At 45.4% G+C, this 19,371-nt stretch overlaps 1 protein-coding gene across 12 annotated transcripts in view; it reads left to right on the forward strand.

The window, feature by feature from the left end:
* The first annotated feature begins 699 nt into the window (after positions 1-699).
* The window catches only part of CPEB1 (cytoplasmic polyadenylation element binding protein 1), a 49,295-nt gene continuing 30,623 nt past the window's right edge, over positions 700-19,371 (forward strand). For 2 of the 12 annotated variants that reach the window (XM_080981541.1, XM_080981547.1), the window contains exons 1-3: positions 729-930; positions 5,134-5,308; positions 12,925-13,113. In XM_080981541.1, the coding sequence (XP_080837667.1) occupies positions 913-930; positions 5,134-5,308; positions 12,925-13,113 (382 nt within the window). In that variant the 5' untranslated portion in view covers positions 729-912. Of the gene's footprint in view, positions 931-963; positions 1,025-1,192; positions 1,308-5,133; positions 5,309-12,358; positions 12,646-12,708; positions 12,811-12,924; positions 13,114-19,371 lie in introns of those variants that run through there. The other 10 variants (XM_080981548.1, XM_080981551.1, XM_080981546.1 and 7 more) reach the window with 10 other exon arrangements.

Raw genomic sequence — 19,371 nt, forward strand, 5'->3', positions numbered from 1 at the left:
CCCCTCCAGAAAAAAGCCCTGGTCCCGTGTTTTTCCCAGAGGAATCTAGCTGGCTACTGGGAAGACGCCACAGCTGTGGTCCCCGCGTGCAGAGGCTTCCTCATAATAATATTTTTATTATTTATATGCTACCAATCTGACTGCGTTGCCCCAGCCACTCTGGGCAGGTGCCAACAAAAATAATAGTAAAAACAACACCCACACTAAAAGCTTCCTTGAACAGGGCTGCCTTCAGATGACTTTTTAAAAAACCATAGCTGTTTTATCTGTTTGGCTTGGGAGGGCTCTTGGCAAGGCGTTTTAAGTTTTTTTTACAGTGCAGCCTCTACTCAGAGGTAAGGCCTACTGAATCCAGCGGGTCTTGCTCCCAAATCTGCGAGGTGCGCAGCCTCAGCTGTTGCAAATTTGTCGTGCAAACCGCCTTGCACCGGGTGGGGAGGTCGACAGCGGCGGAATAAAGCACATATGCATGCATTGCTTTTTTCCAAATAAACAGGTTAGCTTGATAGCTTTGGTGCATTTCTATGGGTGGCGTTGCGCAGTTAAAAATAAATCTAATTTAAGCTTTTGCGTGGCCATTCGAGCGTGCAAAAGTATCCGCGAGGCACTGAGGCAAACGGCTGATTAATTAGCCGGCCTCCTGTGCTGAAAACTACTCCCTTCTGGCGGGCAGGGAGCGTTTGCAAACTCCTGCACGCGAGGGTGGGGCAGACCCGGCGACGCTTCGCCCGACCCCCCGGGGAAGCGCGCGCGCGCAGGGCTTTGCTTCTCCCTGTTTTTAACGATGACCCCCTAATTAGCGCCTTTTCCTCCGCCCCGTGGAGGAGGAGGAGGGGAGCCACGTGCGGACGCGCAGGTATAAGTTTCCCGCGTGCAGCGCTCGCGCGGGGTTTCCGAGCGGGTTGCCTTGGGATGGCTTTTACGGTCCCGGTGAGTCCGAGGCTGGACCGAGACAGGAGGAGGGCGAAGCAACGGCGAGAGGCTCAAAGCGGGGATTGCAAAACCCCCTCGGTGACCGCGGCGGGTGGGCAGAGGGCTGCGGAGGGCGGGGGCCCCCCAGGGCTTTGCAACGCGGGAAGACGCGGCCTCGTAGCCTGCCTAGGAAGGGGGTGGCCGGGGCGGGTCTGGCTTCCCCAGCGTTCTCACGTGCTCGAGCCGCGCGCGGCTTCTGGCTCTCCGCCCCCCCCCCCCCCGAGTGCAGGTGTTTCGTTTCGGTTTGGGAGTCGCCCAGAGCTAGTCGCCCTGGGGACCCTCAGCGGGGTGCGGCGGCGTTCACACGACCTTCAGCGTGAATATTGACTATTATCGTAAGCAAATAAAAGGGCCGTATAGAGGGGAACGCATAGGAGCGGCAACACTCCCTCTCGTCTCCGCTCCCCTACTTCGGTTTGTGTACTAATGGGCTTTGCTTTCTAAGAAGCGAAGTTGCTCTTAATTCCGATGAACACGGGCGTGGAGTTACCTCCCTTTTTTCTTGTGCGCATCTGTGCCTGTCTGCATTTCCCCCGTTGGTTTCGTTTTTCTCTAGCTGGCTCTCCGCTTCTCTTGCCCCACCCGCTTTTCTGTTTCCCAAACCCCCAGCCGTCCCCCCCCCTTAGGCTACAATCCTAACCCCAGTTACCTAGGAGTAAGCCCCATTTAATTCAGCAGGACTTACTTCTGAGTAGGCGTCGCTAGGCGCACGCTACTAGTTTGCAAACCTGTGTACAAATGACTGGGAATACGGGCCATTGAACTCGGTGGGACACCCCCCCCCCTTTAGGCTACAATCCTAACCCGTTACCTAGGAGTAAGCCCCATTTAATTCAGCAGGACTTACTTCTGAGTAGGCATCGCTAGGCGCACGCTACTAGATTGCAAACCTGTGTGCGAATGACTGGGAATACGGGCCATTGAACTAGGTGGGACTCGAGTGGAAAGTCTTCGCACGTGCAATAAGTTGCACATCTTTCCTCCCCATTTTCTGCTTCTTTCGCTACAAAAGTTTTTAAACAGCAAAATGATAAAAATGGTGGTATTGCTTGTATGGGTTCTGGCCAGGGCTATTATAGAAAAAGCGGTGCCGGGACTCAACATGAACGCTTCCTTTGTTCTCTTATAATGGTAATGGGGCTCACCTGAGAGGCGCTGGAGCTGAGCTCTTGTGAAATGCTGCCGAAAAAAAGCCCTGGTTCTGACCCACTAAATGAAATCTGCTTGGCTTTTCAGTTACTTGATCCTGTGTTTTGTGGGGGAGGGCTTGCTTTCCTTTGAAGTACTTTTTTATCCAACGCTCACAGTTTCAGTTTGCACCATGGTGGGAAAAAATACCTTTTCTGCTAGTAGACAAAGAATAAGTTCCTTGGAGGTGAGTTAGTGGACGCTAAGTCTAGAAATTCTGAGATAGCTCAAACTTCCCCGCAAAGAGAAGGGACTTCTAAAGCACGTTTGAGGCACGTTCTTTGCCTCAAAGGATTCTGGGCACTGTAGTTTTAGGGTTGTTGGAAATTGCAACTGGAGAGGATACTTGAATTGATAGTGCATAAATAAATTGCTTGTGTACTGCATATGAAACTTAATAAGAATGTACCACTGTACAAGTTTCTTTTTTTAAAAAAAGGCTGGATAGCTTAACTGATTTTGTATTTCATTGTTGGCCTTAAACTTCAGGAACAGGGGTGGTGGAGTCAGGAATAATACTTGCTAGATGGTGTTATCCTCAGTCAATTGCCTGAAACTCAGTTGTATTCATTAGCTGTTGACTCTAGAAGGGCTGTTTGTGGTGTGTTCTCTGATAGTACAGATATTTTAAAGACTGTGCTGTGTTCAGGTTTTTTCCTTGCTGGTGGTTGTGCCGCTTGCTGATTACCACACAGTAGCTGCAGCAGTGTGTTCTAGGAGAAGCTGGAATTCAACATTGCTGAGTCCTGATTTCATTAAGCATTCTAGTCCTCATGGTGCAGAAAGCTTTGGAGACTCAAGCACAGAGTCTCAGAAGTTAAGAAACCGTTGCAAGAGTTATGGGGTGTGAGTTTAGATCTGCAGTCACTGCTTTATTAATATGCTGCACTTTAAGCAGTCAAGGCCCGATCCCCATGTCTCCAGGTCTGTTCTTGGCAATATCTGAAAACATACATTTGTGTGCCTGTGTTGGTGTGTGGAGGATGCAGCCTTGAGCAGGCACAGTTGGTGGAGTAGAGGACACTGGAATCATTTGATTAATGGTATGAAAAGACTACATTGACAGGAAGCAAAAATGACCCTAGCTCTGAATCGCCCACTCACACAAACTTGGAAATGCTAATTTGAGAGTATGCTAAGTATTTGGTTTATTACCATTGTGTGGCGCAAATAGTTTGATTCCAAAGGTGTTGTGGCTGACTCCTTAAGCACATTCTGAAAGCGTTCAGTTAAAATTTGTTGCTTGTAGCATCACTTTCATTATGTCGTTCCAAGATGGTTAATCTATTTCAACCCAAGCATTACATACCCTTTGAGGGTGGTGGGACAAGCCTAGTGGCAGGCAGAGCTGGAGGCAAAAGTGGTCAAAGCAAAGATTAAGAGCCAGTGTGGTGTAGTGGTTAAGAGTGGTAGACTGGTAATTTAGTTTCATGTCTCCGCTCCTCCACATGCAGCTGCTGGGTGACCTTGGGCTAGTCACACTTCTTTGAAGTCTCCCAGCTCCACTCACATCACAGAATTTGTTCTGGGGGAAGAAGGGAAAGGAGAATGTTAGCCGCTTTGAGACTCCTTCAGGTAGTGATAAAGCGGGATATCAAATCCAAACTCTTCTTAAGAATCCTGCCTTTGTACAGTAGGCTATATTCCAGCCATAGAAAAGTCAAAAGGTGCCTTTCTGTGTTCACACCTCTCTATTCAGGCAGGCAAGAGGCAGGGTGGCAGTTCAAGGATAACCTTTGTCAGACAAAAGCACTTGATGTTGTGTGAAGCTGGTGACTGGTACAGGGCAGAGAGTCTTGGAGCTTGTCTGCAGCGGGAGTTTTATTGTGTGTTTGCAGTTGTTTGTGTTTCCATTTAATTTGCATAGTCCCCATGGTGTTACTCTCAAACAACAGTCTCAATGCCTTTCCACTGTAACAGCCTCACACCTAGATTTTTCCCTAACAAGGGATCACTCGGTACAGTACAGGGATAATCTGATAAATTGGGCTCCAGTTCTCTCCATTTAGGCTTGCAGATTGTTTCAGTGTTTTGGGGTGGGGTGGATCCATTGTCACATTCTGGTACTGCCTATTTCCACACTTAGTACTTCCTCAATGCTCTCATTCCTTTTCCAGCCATTCTGGCACCTGTTTCCTGTGCATTCCTTAATGGAGCAATACAGTGGTGCCTCGCAAGACGAAACTAATCCGTTCTGCGAGTCTCTTGTCTAGCGGTTTTTTTGTCTTGCGAAGCAACCCTCTTAGCGGATTAGCGGTTTAGCGGCTATTAGCGGCTAAAAGGCTATTAGCGGCTTAGCGGCTTAGAAAAAGGGGGGGGGAGCGAAAAAAACCGCAAGACGTTTTTGTCTTGCGAAGCAAGCCCATAGGGAAATTCGTCTTGCGAAGCGCATCGAAAAATGGAAAACCCTTTCGTCTAGCGGGTTTTTCATCTTGCGAGGCATTCGTCTTGCGGGGCACCACTGTATTTCCCTCCCCTTGATCCCAAACACTTGTACCAAAACCAGAAAACTGCACAAGCAAACCAAATTCAAAAATTCTGCCTTGGATATTGCACATTCTGGCCCTTGAATTTGTACAAAACCAGAAAACTGCAAAAATGTATGCTGAGAATTTACAGTTGCCTGTGTGCTTTTGTGCAGTTCCTGGGTAGAGATTAAAAGAAGGAATTGAGGTATGTATACAGCTATCTTTATTCCTGCACTGTCCGTGCTTACCTAATTGGCATAGAATCAACACACCAAAAGCCAGGGGCAACACACAAAAGGGAGCATCTACTATTATGAATGGGAAAGACCACAAAGTTGCTCCTTGTACACTACTCTTTCCCCTCCATTCAAATTACACCAGAGTAGTCCAAATGTGAACAAGCATGCAATGACCAAATGGAGAGGCATGGAGGACTGCATTCAGGCTCTCTGACCTAAGGTCCCCCTCCCTTCTGTGGTGCTAATATGGTCGCTTTTGTTTCCAGAAGGACAGTACTGGAAGGACCATAAAAGATTGCTGGGACAACTCTGACGTTCCAGCTTTGACCACGTGCAGCAACGCAAAGATTTTCCAACAAATAAACGGCATGCTGGGGAACTCACTTGACTTCAAGGGAGTCTGCACAACACCCATTGCAAAAGAAAGAGATCTATTATCAGGTGACTTAATGAGTTGATTATAATATTTTAAAATATGGGGCGTGTTAGTCTGCAGGCTTCTATGGAGTTGTAATATTTACAGTCAATGTGTGAGTTTCCTTGATGGTTTAAATAGCTAGCAAATAAGTTGGTAGCAAGGTGTGCGATCAGGAGGAATAGCTGGCAGAGTCAGATGAGGATTATATTCCTGATACTGTGGGTAAACTTCAAGTTCCCAAGCACACCTGTTCCCTACTTTCTGCTGCATGACCAGACCCATTCCATAGGTAAAGACTGTTGTATTAAAACACAAGCCAAAGTGCACCATCATTAAAATAAAACAAATGCTACTACCCAATGCTTCTAAATGGTTAAAAATTGGGCCTGTCTGATGAGGTTGGAAAGCACACATTTGTTTTCATTTTGTGCTTGTAATGAGCAGTGCAAAAAATAAATCAGAATTGCAGGCATAAATAGTTTTTGTAAAATTAGAAAAGCTTCAGTTTACATTGTAGTTGTGTAGCCGAAGTGCTCTTTTTCTTGAATGTGCCAGTAGATAACAGGCAAGTCAGTGTTAAATTAGTCGTAAACTAGTCCTTAAATCTACAGATAGCTAATCCAAAGACAGTGACCAAGCCTATGAAAATGATCTGAGTCTTGTTCTGCAGCCTTGAGGATTTGGATGCAGGAAGCAGCCAGGGATTTATAAATCTCCCAAAGCTCGAGCCCAAAGTTGGTAATAGTATTTAGAGAGAAACAAAATGCTCCACAAGTAGTTAAATATATGTAAGCTGTACCCTGGGTGCTCATTTAGATAAAATCCCCCATCCTCGCTGTATAAGTACAGTGGTACTTCGCAAGACGAATGCCTCGCAAGACGAAAGTGTGCAAGACGAAAGTGTTTTCCGTTTTTTGAGTCGTTCTGCAAGACGAATTTCCCTATGGGCTTGCTTCACAAGACGAAACGTCTTGCAAGTTTGTTTCCTTTTTCTTAAAGCCACTAAGCCGTTAATAGCCGCTAAACTGCTAATAGCCATGCTTCGCAAGACGAAGAGACTCGCGGAACGGATTAATTTCGTCTTGCGAGGCACCACTGTAAAGCAATTAGCAATTATGTTATTTTTATCAGAAATAACTATGATCTCTACCTGCATTATGTTTGGGGGAAATGGAGGCAGTGGACCTTCTTGGGTCCACATGCTAGATAATAAATAACCAGATGGCAGTGAATTATCCATAGCAAATCCTGTTTTAGGACACAGATAATGGACTGTGTGCTGTTTAGGTCCTTTTGATTTGGCGATTATTTGCATTGCACACAAGTGCCAGGCCACTTCAACAGGAGGGTGGGGAAGCCCACCTGTTCATTAGCTGATGTCACTGCAATGCCAGGTGAACTGTTTTCTTTCCCCAAGTTTATATATAGTACTTCTGCTGTATGCCGGCTCCCTCGGCTAATAAAACGGATGTGAGGGCGATCTGGCTGCGACATCTGTCACCCATTGATCGCCAGGGTTGATTCGGCTAATAAAGCGAGATGAGCGCCACAACCCCAGAGTCATTTGCGACTGGACCTAACGGTCAGGGGTCCCCTTACCTTTACCTTTACCTTCTGCCCAAGTGGGTTGAAATCAAACCATGCTGGCAAAGGAAATGTTTCCCTGTAGGGCTTGCTTTTGGCACCCATCAGCTGATTGATGCTGACAGCAAGCCCTACCTCTGGCAGGGATTGGCTGCATATGGGTTTCTGATCAGGATTTCTGTAATGCAGTAGAATTCTGGTAAGCTTATTGGCACTTAACAGCAACACTCACTCACCAAGGATCAATTTAGAGTGTACTTAGAGTTCATGGTTGTTTCTTTTTAGTCACGGCTTTCCCTGCTCCACACTTGATGTAACACATGATTTCAGGTGTGCATGGTTTGGGGGGGGGGGGAAGAAAGCCTGCCTTGGTGACCAGATTAGGATGCCTTCTAATATACTTTTTTGTTCTTTCACCTTTCGTTTGCTGCTCTGGGCTCCTGTGGGAAGACGGGTGGTATATAAACTTAAATAAATAAAATAAATAATAATTTGGCCCATGGGCCAAAGGTTCTTCACTGCTGCAGGACAGAACAAAAACCCCACCTAGAAAGATAGAATAGACTGGTTCTTTCCAGCATTCAAGGCCCTACCTTTTCAGAGCATTCATTACGTATCAGATTTTATGGGGCTGTATGGATTTGTTGTTGGGTCAGCCTTAACCTTGAAACACGTAACCATAATATGTGAATGATCTCTTCTAACTAATGTTGGTGGCATTATGCGCACATAGAACTGTAGCCCGCCACCATGCAGGTGGTAAATTCCCTTATCACACACCCACAGTAGTAATTTGCGTGCAGTTTTTTGACCTTGAGAAGTTAAGCTTTAAAGTGCATTTGTCCGAAAATGCTGTTCCTGGGTCAGTAAAACTGTTGATGGAGCCTTAAATCTCTCCCCGTAGCCATCTCCAGACCCTTTTGATGAAAGTTAAATTCAGATTGTGCAATCCAGACCTGGGCTAACAAGGTCTTTTGAATATTTTAAGAGGATTACTTCTTGGGAGGTTGAACAACAGCTTTGCAGGAGCTGAGCCTTCTTTCATAAAATGAAACATTTGACTGGTTCTGCTCAGGCGGCACCTCATCAAGCATGTGGGCATGACTTGGTGAAATTTATTGGCTGCATCTACCCACTGTTTCCAGTCATACTAATTGCTAATCCCAGTGGCACTGCCTTCTCTGCCATGAGCCTCTGAAGGATTTATAACCTGGCATCATTCTCATAGCAATATCACTTGATCTCCTGCAGACACCTGGGGAATACCATCTGCTCCTGTTGATGTAAATGCTTATAGGACTATTCAGCCTGCAATCTGAAAATCGTAGAAGTGGGCGGGGGTTGCTTCCAAAGCTCATACCAGGTTAATTTCTAAGAGAGCCTCTCCCCTAGATCTTGACTCCTTTAAAGAGACCATCGTGTTTTAGGCAGGCTGAAAATGAGCATGGCAAGTGGACCCCTTAGCCCAAGTGGACATCTCAGCCCACAAACAGCCATTAAGCAACCATGGGATATCACAAAAACATAGTTTTAAAGTTACAAGAAGAAGCCTGGTTTTCTGTAGACTGGCATGCTGTCCTCCCTGCATCCTTCTGTGGTACTGCACAGGAATCATAGAATTGGAAGGGCTTGAACCCACAACCCTGAAATTAAAAGTCTCATGCTCTACCAACAGAGCAGCTTGTTTTAGAATAATTGGTTTACTGTGTTGTGAATAACTGATGTTTGTCCAGGTTTTCATAACTATGGACAGTGGAAAACACAGACCTTTTGGGAAGCGAAGTGCTCAAACATAAAATAGCAGTTGCAGGGAACCAGGGAGAGGGCCTTCTCGGTAGTGGCACCTGCCATGTGGAACGCCCTCCCATCAGATTTCAAAGAAATAAACAACTATCTGACGTTTAGAAGACATCTGAAGGTAGCCCTGTTTAGGGAAGTTTTTAATGACTGATGTTTTAATGTATTTTTAATCTTTTGTTGGAAGCTGCCCAGAGTGGCTGGGGAAACCCAGCCAGATGGGCAGGGTATAAATAAATAAATTATTATTATTATTATTATTATTATTATTATTATTATTATTTTATTATTATTATTACTACTGCTACTACTACTACTACTGCTACTACTACTACTACTGCTACTACTACTACTACTACTTGGGCAAATGCCTAGGTCTGTCCTCCATCCTTTGATGGAACATACTGATTCCTTTGTAAGTGGAAAAACAAGGTGGCCCTTATATTGCCAAAAGTAAATATGAAGTTTTAGGGTGAGTTCTGGGTTTAGAAAAAGTCATAGAATCCCAATTTGGTAGCTTTACCTAGCTGATTGAGATGTTCCCTCAGAGAATGAAGATTGGGCTTTATTCTCCAAGGGAATAAGCTGGCACTTGCTAAAAAGATTTAAGTTTTACTCCTTTCTGAGAATAGTATTAATGCTTAACAGGATTTCAGATTAAAGGATTATTATTTCCGCAAAGGAGATCATGTTGAGTGAGCATTCAGAAATACTGGTATATGCTTTGTTTCTCTGCATTTTAAGGAAATGGCTGTTCTTGAGAGTATAGCTCTAGAATAGGCTTGTATACCACACTTGCAGAGTAGCACTTATGTGTAGACATAGTTCAAAAGGTTCCTGCCTGAAAGCAGCTAGTCTGTGGAATATACTGAACTCAGTGGGTCTTTGAGCAGACATGCATAGGATTGCCCTGTAAGGCTATTAACACAAACCTAACCTAACGTTGTAGGACGTAACCTAACGTTGTAGGAGATTGCAGAGTTTAAAGGCTGCACAACAAAGGAATCCAACACAGTTGTGAAACAGCTGTGCAGTCCATTGCACAGCCATCTTTGGTAGTGCATGTAATTTTTCCTTGTGCAACGACGTCCTGCCAGTGCAGCAAATCTACCACTTAGCGACTTTCATTTAGCAGTAGATTTGATACAACCCGAAGAGTTGCAAGTGATAAAATTGGACTACTGTGAACTGTGCAAATGATATCGCTGCAAGTTTGCATCAATACTTTGCAGTTGTCATAATTCTGCAACCACAAGAAAGTTGGAAAGCCATGTGAGGGCACCCAAGCCCTGCCTTTCACTCTATCCCCAGGAATAGTATAAATTTTATTCAGCATTCCCTCTGGCTCTGAGACTTCAGACATTGCCCACACATTCAATAATATCTTGGCAACCATGAGACTGCTGCTTTCTTGCTAAAAACTGAAACTCCTAGGAAACAGTTGTGTGCTGCTGTGGTGTTCTATGGGTTTTCCCCCTGTGCCTGCATGGACCTGCAGCAAACACACTACTAAGTCTATTCTCCAGTTTTTAGGTAATTACCAGTTTTGCTCTCAAACGTGGAGCCTTATGCTGAAGTTCCATCATGGACACAAATTCTCCAAGTCATGTTGAACGCTGGTCAGCCCAGTGCACCATTTGTGGCATCTTAATACAGCCACAAATTATTTTTTAAAAAATTATACAGACTGTGAGCAGATTCAGATGTTCTTCTGAGCACTTTCACCTCTGGGCTGTGGTTTGGCGAAATCACACGGCTAAATATTGCCCGCCAGGGTGTAGGGACTTTATACGATCTGCCTTATACCATCTGCCCTTCCCAAGCAATTTTCTCATTTTAAACATTGCTGTTGCAGCATATAGTTTATTAGGCATATTCTAAACATAGATAACAAGGAATTGTGTTCTCCTTTCTCCCTTCTGTAAGAAATATATCAACCGATATTGCCCATCAAATGTCACTTTGTGCAGATTTTTTAAATATTGTATTTAGACCTCTGCTGTGTCTAATAGAGAATCCTTAATCAGTGTTCTGTGTTTGCAATAAGCACTCTAAAGGCATGTACAATTCAGCCACTCAACTGATCCAAGCCCCCCCCCAAATGTTTTGATAAAATTTCTACCCAGCTAGCATGCATGTTTAAGTCATAGCTTTTAAAATCCCATGAGTTCCAGAATAGGACTTCCTAGCCTAAATTTGCATTCACCTCTATCCCAAAACTTTCAGAGCACACTCTTTTTTAAAAATGGAAATAACATGCAATATGATCCATTTACAATAACATCTCTCCAATTTAATCTTAGCCAACAAATGACAACCTAAATTGCAAGGTTTTAAATATTCTATCAGTTTTTTTAAAAAAACTTCTGAGGGGGAAGAGAAAAGAATTCCCACAGCTGTGGGAGACCAGCAAAAAAACACAGGACTATTCTAAACTTAATGTAATCAGTTATCAATAGTTAACAAAGTTATGCACGAATAGTTAACTGTAAATGTCAGGAATACTGGGATCCAGCAACCTTTGGTTTTCATTTAGCATCCTAAGGGCAACTCACTACCGTTGCAAATTTCGTTTACAATAAAACTCAAAACAAGTGTAATACAGCTTAATTTTTCAAAACATGAGTTGTGGTTATGATGCAAGGCAGCGAATGCCTTATCCCTAAATTGGAGGGATCCTTTTGTGTGTAGAGAATCTTGCTGGGCTGGAGAGGAAGGATTTTATCAGGCGATAATGCATAAAATGCAAGCTGCCTACTACATAAGAGCTATGTTGACTTCATGTAATACTTAACCATGAAAAATGATAAATGGTTGGTTTATTGATAACTGACTGTCTCCCTCTCACCCCCCCCCAAAAAAAACCTGGATGATTTCAACAAGAAGCTAATTTTGCATCCTCAAAGATCCTCCTCCTTATTCTGTACTAAAAATGTAGCTGCTTTGTAATTCACCTTTAGGGTTTTAGGCATCATGTCTGGTCTAAGTCGAGAATGAAACTGCCATTTCTTAGCAATTCCAGAGGTTGGCACAGGTAGCTGTGCTCTTTGGTGTTTGTTCCAGCGGTTAAATCTCAGGTGGGTGGCAGTGTGAGCAGGATGTTACTGCTGGAACACCTTATGACTAGAGCTTCAAAGGAGACAAGGTTCTCTGGTCTGGCTCCCACCCTGTTCTGCATTATGCTGGAATTTGGAGACTTGCAAAACATAACTGCGTTTTCCTCCTACATCCCTGTGCCATTTATTTTGGAGATTTTTTATTTTTTTTTAGATGGGAAAGCAGTGTAGTCACAGGTTATGCTTTGGGTGTGGCTGTCCCCCCCCCCTTCCAAATTAGTTTTTTTTAATATTATTATTAAGGCAGGGGGATGCTGACTTTAACCTTAGCACTGTTTAAACGTCAGGCTCTGTTACCACTACCCCTTAAGTGTGCATGCACCTCCCAACGCGTAGCTCAGAATCTTTCTTTCATTTGAAGGTTACCCATAGCGGTAAACAATGCAGAGACTGTGAGGGCTCACGGCAGCCAAGTTTAAAGCAAACAGACGATGCTAGCAGAATTGTGAAGCTTTGCATTTTGCTGCTTCCAGGGCTTGCGCCAGCAGCTGGAAACATTCCAGGACGAAAGGGTTTTTTGGGGGTTGTGGGTGGGGAGGCGGGGCCAGGGGAGCTGGAGAGCACCAAGCCAACAGTGTGATCTCTCTCTCTCTCTCTCTCTCACACACACACACAATCACTCTCTGCTGCTGTGCTGCTGCCTCTGCTGCTCTGCTTTAGCTGAGGGGGATGGCTGCTGCCTCCAGCCACCTCCCCGCTCTAAGCTGAGCTACAGCTCCCTGTTTAACTGTGTCCGCTGGCCTCGCCTCTTCTCCCCTCCTGCATGCTGCCTCGGCTCCCATGGGCAGGCTCGCTCTCCACCTCTATCATGTAAGCGAAGATGTGGCTATATTGCATGGCCCAGTGACGTCTCTGGCAGAACGGTAAGCATCAGCAGAGCCTGATCACATGCCGGCCCAGTCACTAGTGCCGGCGGGATAGGAGGGTGGACGTGGGTCTGGGCGCAGGCCATCTGGTGCTCTGCTCCTCTCCTCCCCGCCACCCCTCCATGTCATCACTATCTGTAGAAATAATAGCTGCTGAATATCGTGAGATCTGGTTTGGGCTTCTCCCTCTGCAAAACTCCTAAACTCCCGAGCTCGTGCGTGAGTGTATTTTTATTTGTGTGTATTTTTCTTTCTTTCTTCCCCCTGTCTGAGCAGACTTCCAGGACTCCAAGGGAGTGGCAGCAAGCAGAATGCTCTTCCCACCTTCTGTGCAGGAAGGTCCGCGTGGTCTCCCAGACACCACTGACCTGTGCCTTGGGCTGCAGTCTCTCAGCCAGCCAGGGTGGGACAGGCCATGGAGCTCCCAGGATTCGGATGCTGCAGCCCAGCCTAGCCTGCAGTCTGGTGAGTGACTCTGCTGACGCACAGCAACAGTTGCCGGATTGCCTTTTTTTGCAGCTTTGTCACCAAGAGATGTTCCTGGCATAACGGCAGGTTCTGATTATTCCCGACAGCTTTTTTCTTAACATTGTTGTTGTTACTGTTTTACTAAGGCACCCATTCCCTCAAGAGTAATATTGGGGCGCTAAGTGAGACCTTTTGGGGAAGGGAAACTGTAGCTGCCCCCCTCCCCAATTAATAGAGAGCGATAAGTGTCTTAACCTGATACTGCATTGAGATTGCAATGGTAAATATTGGGCGGGGGGCAGTAGTAGTGTTTTCTGTGATGCTCCTGTAGAGCCAGCTGGTTGGAGGACTAAAGTTGTGCTCCCCAAAGTGGCTTTGAATCGTGGGCTGCTGTAATATTTTAGGCTGTTGCAACGTGGGTAGGTGATGATGGCAAGGAGTTTAATTGTATTTATTTAGACTGTTGTTGTTTTTTACTGTGCCTTTCAACCCACCAGAAGTTCCCACAGCAATTGAAGCTGCCCCCTGCAGGGGGTGTAGAAACAAAGGAAAGGACCCTCATTTAGGCTCATTAGCAGATGCCCAAATCTTGACTCTAGGCAGTGGGTGGTAGCTCTTCCTGGGTCAAGGGCCTGTGAGAGATGCCTCTATTCCTATTGTGAGATTACTGATCTGTATCTACCAGGTTAGGATAGTATCTCTGGTTGGATGTGATTGCACTAAACTCTCACATTCCATTATCCTTTTGAAGTTTTCCTTCATGGGGGAGCCAAGCATTTGCACCTGTTTCTTCGAGTGTTGTCCTCTCCTACTGCAGAGTTTCTGTGATTTGCCAGCCTGTGATGAGTCAGGAAGATGAAACTTTGGAGAAGCCAAGCTAAGTAAAAGAAACCCAAAATAGTCTAGTCACTGCCCTCTGAAAACTATTCTGCTTTTGCTCAGCTGGGCTTCTCAAAGTTTACAATGATACTCAGTACAGTTCTTTGAGAATGTGTGTTGTATTGGCTTTTGCAGAAGAAACCAAAACATATTTTTATCCTGCTAAAGCCTTAGAAACTACCACTGGTTTTGACGGGTGGCAGGACAAATCAGTGTGATGTTTCGGCAGTATTTTTGCTGGTCCCGTCAGGCTTTTGTAAATGCTTTTGGCATCAGCATCTTAAATAGCTTCTGAGCGGTTCTGCAAACTTCTAGCAAGAATGGCTTAAGCAAAGGCTTGTATGCCTCTCCTGCTCACGTAATGGGGGTGGGTGGGGAACAGGTGGGTGTTCCCAGGAAGTGGGACGGGTGGGCTTGAAACCACATGCAGAAGGCCCATTTATGTTATTAGTCTCAAATGCAAAAGTTGCCTGTCAGAGAAGTACTTTAGTTCCTTCACCGTTTTCATTTTGGGCTGTGCTCATTTTGGCAACAGATGTGTTGCATTAATACAACTAGCTTCTGTAGGGAAACTAATGCAGGGCTGCATTAGTGGAAGATGTTGGTTGCTCAGAGGACATCTGCGCTACCAAACTGATTCCCAAAGAGCCCTGTAAATGCAGCCATTAACTCTGCTGGGCATATATTGTGCTTTTAACGGGCTTGCTTGTATTGCAATAGAATAATGGCCGCAGTGGGCTGGGGCAAGAGCTTGGTGCAGACGTCTTAAGGTGGGGCAGTATTGGCACTTGCTCAACTGTAGCCGTCTGTAAAAATTGTGTGTGCCACTTTGACAATCTCTGTAGGGGAGGTGGGGACTGTGGTGATTAAGGAAATGAAGTGGTCTGCTGGATGTACCCAATGTCCCATTAAAAGTGCATATAATACAAGTCGGGGAGGCAATGTGTGAAGGGGTAACGTATCAGTAAGGATTTCCATACAGTGTTCATGTGATCAAGAAGGCCTCAAAGAGGCCCAGCATTAACCAGACATGCCTAGGCAACTACCTGAACAAAGCGTGCTCCGTAACTTACTTCTGTACTGTAGACCTGCTGCACTAGACTCCATTATATTGCAGCAATATATGACTCCAGTACTTCTTAACTGCACTGCAACCAGCTGTAAGATACTGCTGCAAAAATAACTTCCCTCGGATGGGAGCCCCGACAAGCAAAGCAAACCCCGCTTGAGTATCTTTACAGTGATGCAAAACTTGCTCAAATTCTGCCTGTGGCAGAAGTCTGCTCTGATTCCCACAGTTTGCCCTGACCACAAAAGTTAAGATTTCACCAACCTAGATAACTGTTTCCATTGACTATGAGCGTGCAATTTAGAGGCATTCTTGCAATGCAGAACGATCCCCTTGGCATTGGGAGCATATTTATGAGACATAGGGCAGAAATAGCATTGCATATGGGCCCAAGTGCCAGTTCAATCTGGGCATCATGTGTTGTACATGTGGGCACAGTGAATTAACTGTTCATTGTTCCCTGAAGTGTACAGCCCAGCTTTGTGACTCCTTCTCTACTCCCATCCCTAAGACCAGGAGATGTTCTGCATAGGTCTGTGTTAGGAGTGCTACCAATGAGCTATGTATATAACCTGTTAAATAAATCCATTAAGTTAACCAGTGTCACTGTAGTGCCTCAATTTGTAGCTAAGGTTCAACAGACAATATGCATAGCAAGAGATTTTCAGACCATACCCAATGTGAGAAAAGTCATATTAGAAATAGGACGAGTGGCAACACCCACACATCTATTAACCCACCTTGTTAAAGTAGAGGGCAGGGATTGTATGACATTCAGGGTGTTCCATCCTGTGTGTATAAGCACTTATTTTTCTAAAAAAAACAGCCAGCCCCACATTTCATCCTACAATAAGCAATAATTACATAAACAGTCCATAATAAAAAGGGGGGAAAATTGAAATCTACATAGAGTTGGTAAAGCATGAGACTCTTAATCTCTGTGTTGTGGGTTCGAGTCCCATGTTGGGTGAGAGATTCCTGCACTGCAGGGGGTTGGACTAGAATTCAGTGTTCCCCAACCTTGGGCCTCCAGCTGTTTTTGGACTACAATTCCCATCATCCTTGACCACTGGTCTTGCTAGCGAGGGATGATGGGAGTTGTAGTCTAAAAACAGCTGGAGGCCCAAGGTTGGGGAACACTGGACTAGATGATCCTCGTTGTGCCTTCCAACTCTACAATTCTGTGATTCTGTAAAATAAAACATTAACGGATAAAGAAGGGCATTGGATATTTTGAGAATCTTTCAGCAAAAGGGGACTCTGGTGCAAAGCCTGACAGCAGGCCCAAGTTGGCAATATTGTGTGCCCTTGTGGTGCATGCAGCTACATTAACTCCTCTGCAAAAACTGAACTATGGGTGTGTTGTCGTCTCGTGGTCTTAAGTCAGCTCTGAATCACATACCACTTTGATTCTCAATCCAAGCACAGAATTGTGCTTGAGCTGGGTGGCGTCCCCACCACCACCTTCAGCAAAAAAAAGTGTTGGAAGTGGCTGAACAGCAAGGAAGCAGCAGTGGGTGTCTGCGTTCCCATGCAAAACTCTGCCATTGCATGTTCACTGTTCTAGCCTCCCTTGCCCCTTACTGTTTCTTCTGCTTTGCAATGACTCTGCAGAGCCAGAGGAACAGCAGAAGAGAGCTGATTTTGCCTATGTATGGAAAAGCCTATTTTGGAGAAGGAGTTCAAAATTTAAAACTGTGAAACATAGGAAGCGACTTTATACTGAGTCATACTGTTGGTCCACGCAGTTTAGTATTCTCTGCATGGGCTGGCATTGGTTCTCCAGGGTTCCAGACAGGTTTTTAAAAAGCAAGTAGCAATGTAGATGGCCTTCCCAAGTGCATCATTCAGCAAAGGAAGAAATCTCCTTCAGTTGACTGCTTTAGTAAGCGAAGACTGGATGCTTTGTTGAGAGTCAGATTTCCAGCAGGCAAATTTCCTTCGGCATGTCTTGGTGCAGCAGCTGGTATCTTGGCAAAGTGCTGGACACCAGGACTGCAGCATTGCCCAGATTCGTCTCAAGGCCTCAGCCTGTAGGTTGGGAGGGACAAGCCCTGCCAAGTACCAGGCTTTTCTGTTGGTTCTGAGCAGTTTAGAAGCTTCTATAATGACTCAGCTGTACAAATCTACAGGGAGCTGGCTGAAAGTGCAAAAAGTTCGCAATCATGCTAAAAATACTATTGCTGATCTGCACTCTTGAAGTGCCAGTGTTTGACTACTGATGAGTTCTGAATCCAAGCATTTACTTACTGCTGTGATTCCTTTAAATCGGCTTGCAGCTCCTCTGTGACTCGCTCTCACCATCCAGAGTGGTAAAGGCTGTGTGATCTGTAGCTTTATTATGCATTGCTTACAGCGGTGCTGCTTTCATTGAAGTATATAGTCCATAGCCTTCTATTTCACCAGGTATAGAAAGTGATTCCTCTGTTGCAGATTTGTCATCTGGGCTTTGTGACCACCTTTCTCTGGTATATTTAGTTGCAGGGAATGGCACATAGTAAAGGGACGTCTGACCATTAAGTCCAGTCGCGGACGACTCTGGGGTTGTGGTGCTCATCTCGCTTTACTGTCCGCAGACAGTATCCGGGTCATGTGGCCAGCATGACTAAGCCGCTTCTGGCAAACCAGAGCAGCGCACGGAAACGCTGTTTACCTTCCCGTCGGAGCGGTACCTATTTATCAACTTGCACTAGCATGCTTTCGAACGGCTAGGTTGGCAGGAGCAGGGACCGAGCAACGGGAGCTCACCCCATCATGGGGATTCGAACCACCGACCTTCTGATCGGCAAGCCCTAGGCTCTGTGGTTTAGACCACAGCGCCACCCACATCCTAGAACTGTACTGAACTGTGCTGGAAGCCAATTGTTTAAATCAATGTTTTCCAAACTTTGGTCTCTAGCTGTTTTTGGACTGCAGTTCCCATCATCCCTGACCACCGGTCTTGCTAGCTAGGGCTGATGGGAGTTGTAGTCCAAAAACAGCTGGAGACCCAAGTTTGGGAAACACTGGTTTAAGCAGTTAATGTAGTTGTGGCATCTTGGTTGTGGTGGAGAGGCCATGGCTGTAGAGTGTCAAGTACTACCACCTCTTGGGAGCTAGGGCAGGGAGCACTAGGACTTGTGCGCTGGTTGAAAGTTTGATAGGAGGTGAAGCAACTTGCCCAGCCAACCCTCCAGAGTTTGACTGAAGTGGTCTGAGAGCGCAAGAGGTTGCAGACCATTTGCATTGCAGTTAAGACCATATAGCAAGGAAGAAAGGCAGCAATGCTGGTAAGGGCTAGCCAGAACACAGTAGGAAAGGGAGGCAAGTTGCTGAGTCAAGAGTTGAGTTAACCGCCCTGGCCACTGTCCGGAGCCATAGCTCACTGGTGTAGAGCACATGCACTGCATGTAGAAGTTTCCTAGGTTCAATCCCTGGTATGCCCAGTTAGCGTTGGAAAAGAAGTCCTGTCTATAACTTTACCAGGCCATTGCCAAGTTAAAGAGTAGATAATACTGACCTAGGGGGATAAATGGCTCAGGTAAGATGTACACCATACTTTCAATGTAGTATCATACCAGTCATGGTTCCCCCCCAAAGAAACCTGGGCACTGTAGGGTCTCGTAACGGCTCTGGGCAGTTCCCAGGATTCTTTGGGGGAAGCCATGACTGTACCAGAGGTATATGAGTGCTTTAAATGTATAGCATGGATGTGACATCGGCATAAGACAAATTCTTCCAGAATAGGAATGGGCAGCTGGGTATACAGAAGATCCAGCCGGCCAGTTTTGGGAGAGGGATGCTGACACCATCCCCTCTTACTCCAATATACTTAAGAATATTTCCTAATTTGGCAACTTGTATTCTACTTGCCGTTCATTTCTGAGCTCAAGGATACCTTATTGGTATGGCAACAGTCGTCCACAACTTCTCCAATTTTGCTGCATCCTGCATCATGGTAATGCAATGTCTGCAGCCACATCGTGTGTAAAGGTCACAGAAACGCACAATTTCAGTTGGAGCAACAATGGGAGAAAGAGGTTCAAACCCAGAAATAGCAAACGGTCTGCCTATAACGAGTAATACAATTTCTCAGTGTCGTTGTGAATGGGAATCTTGTTGAAAGAAGTACTCCAGCCTTGCAATGCTTTAGCATAACAGCATCACTAGAAGTGCCAGGTACCTCCTTTAGATTGCTGCAGCACCTACCATTTTAAAATTATTTTTATTTATGGGTGGTTACTAGGTCTCGGAATTGGGTTGTTTACCTGCCCTGGGTGACAGTTTGGTGGGTTCAGACCCAAATCCATTGCTGTCACTAGAACCCC

Source organism: Podarcis pityusensis (assembly GCF_964106645.2).
Source record: "Podarcis pityusensis genome assembly, chromosome: 14".
Lineage (NCBI taxonomy): Eukaryota > Metazoa > Chordata > Lepidosauria > Squamata > Lacertidae > Podarcis > Podarcis pityusensis.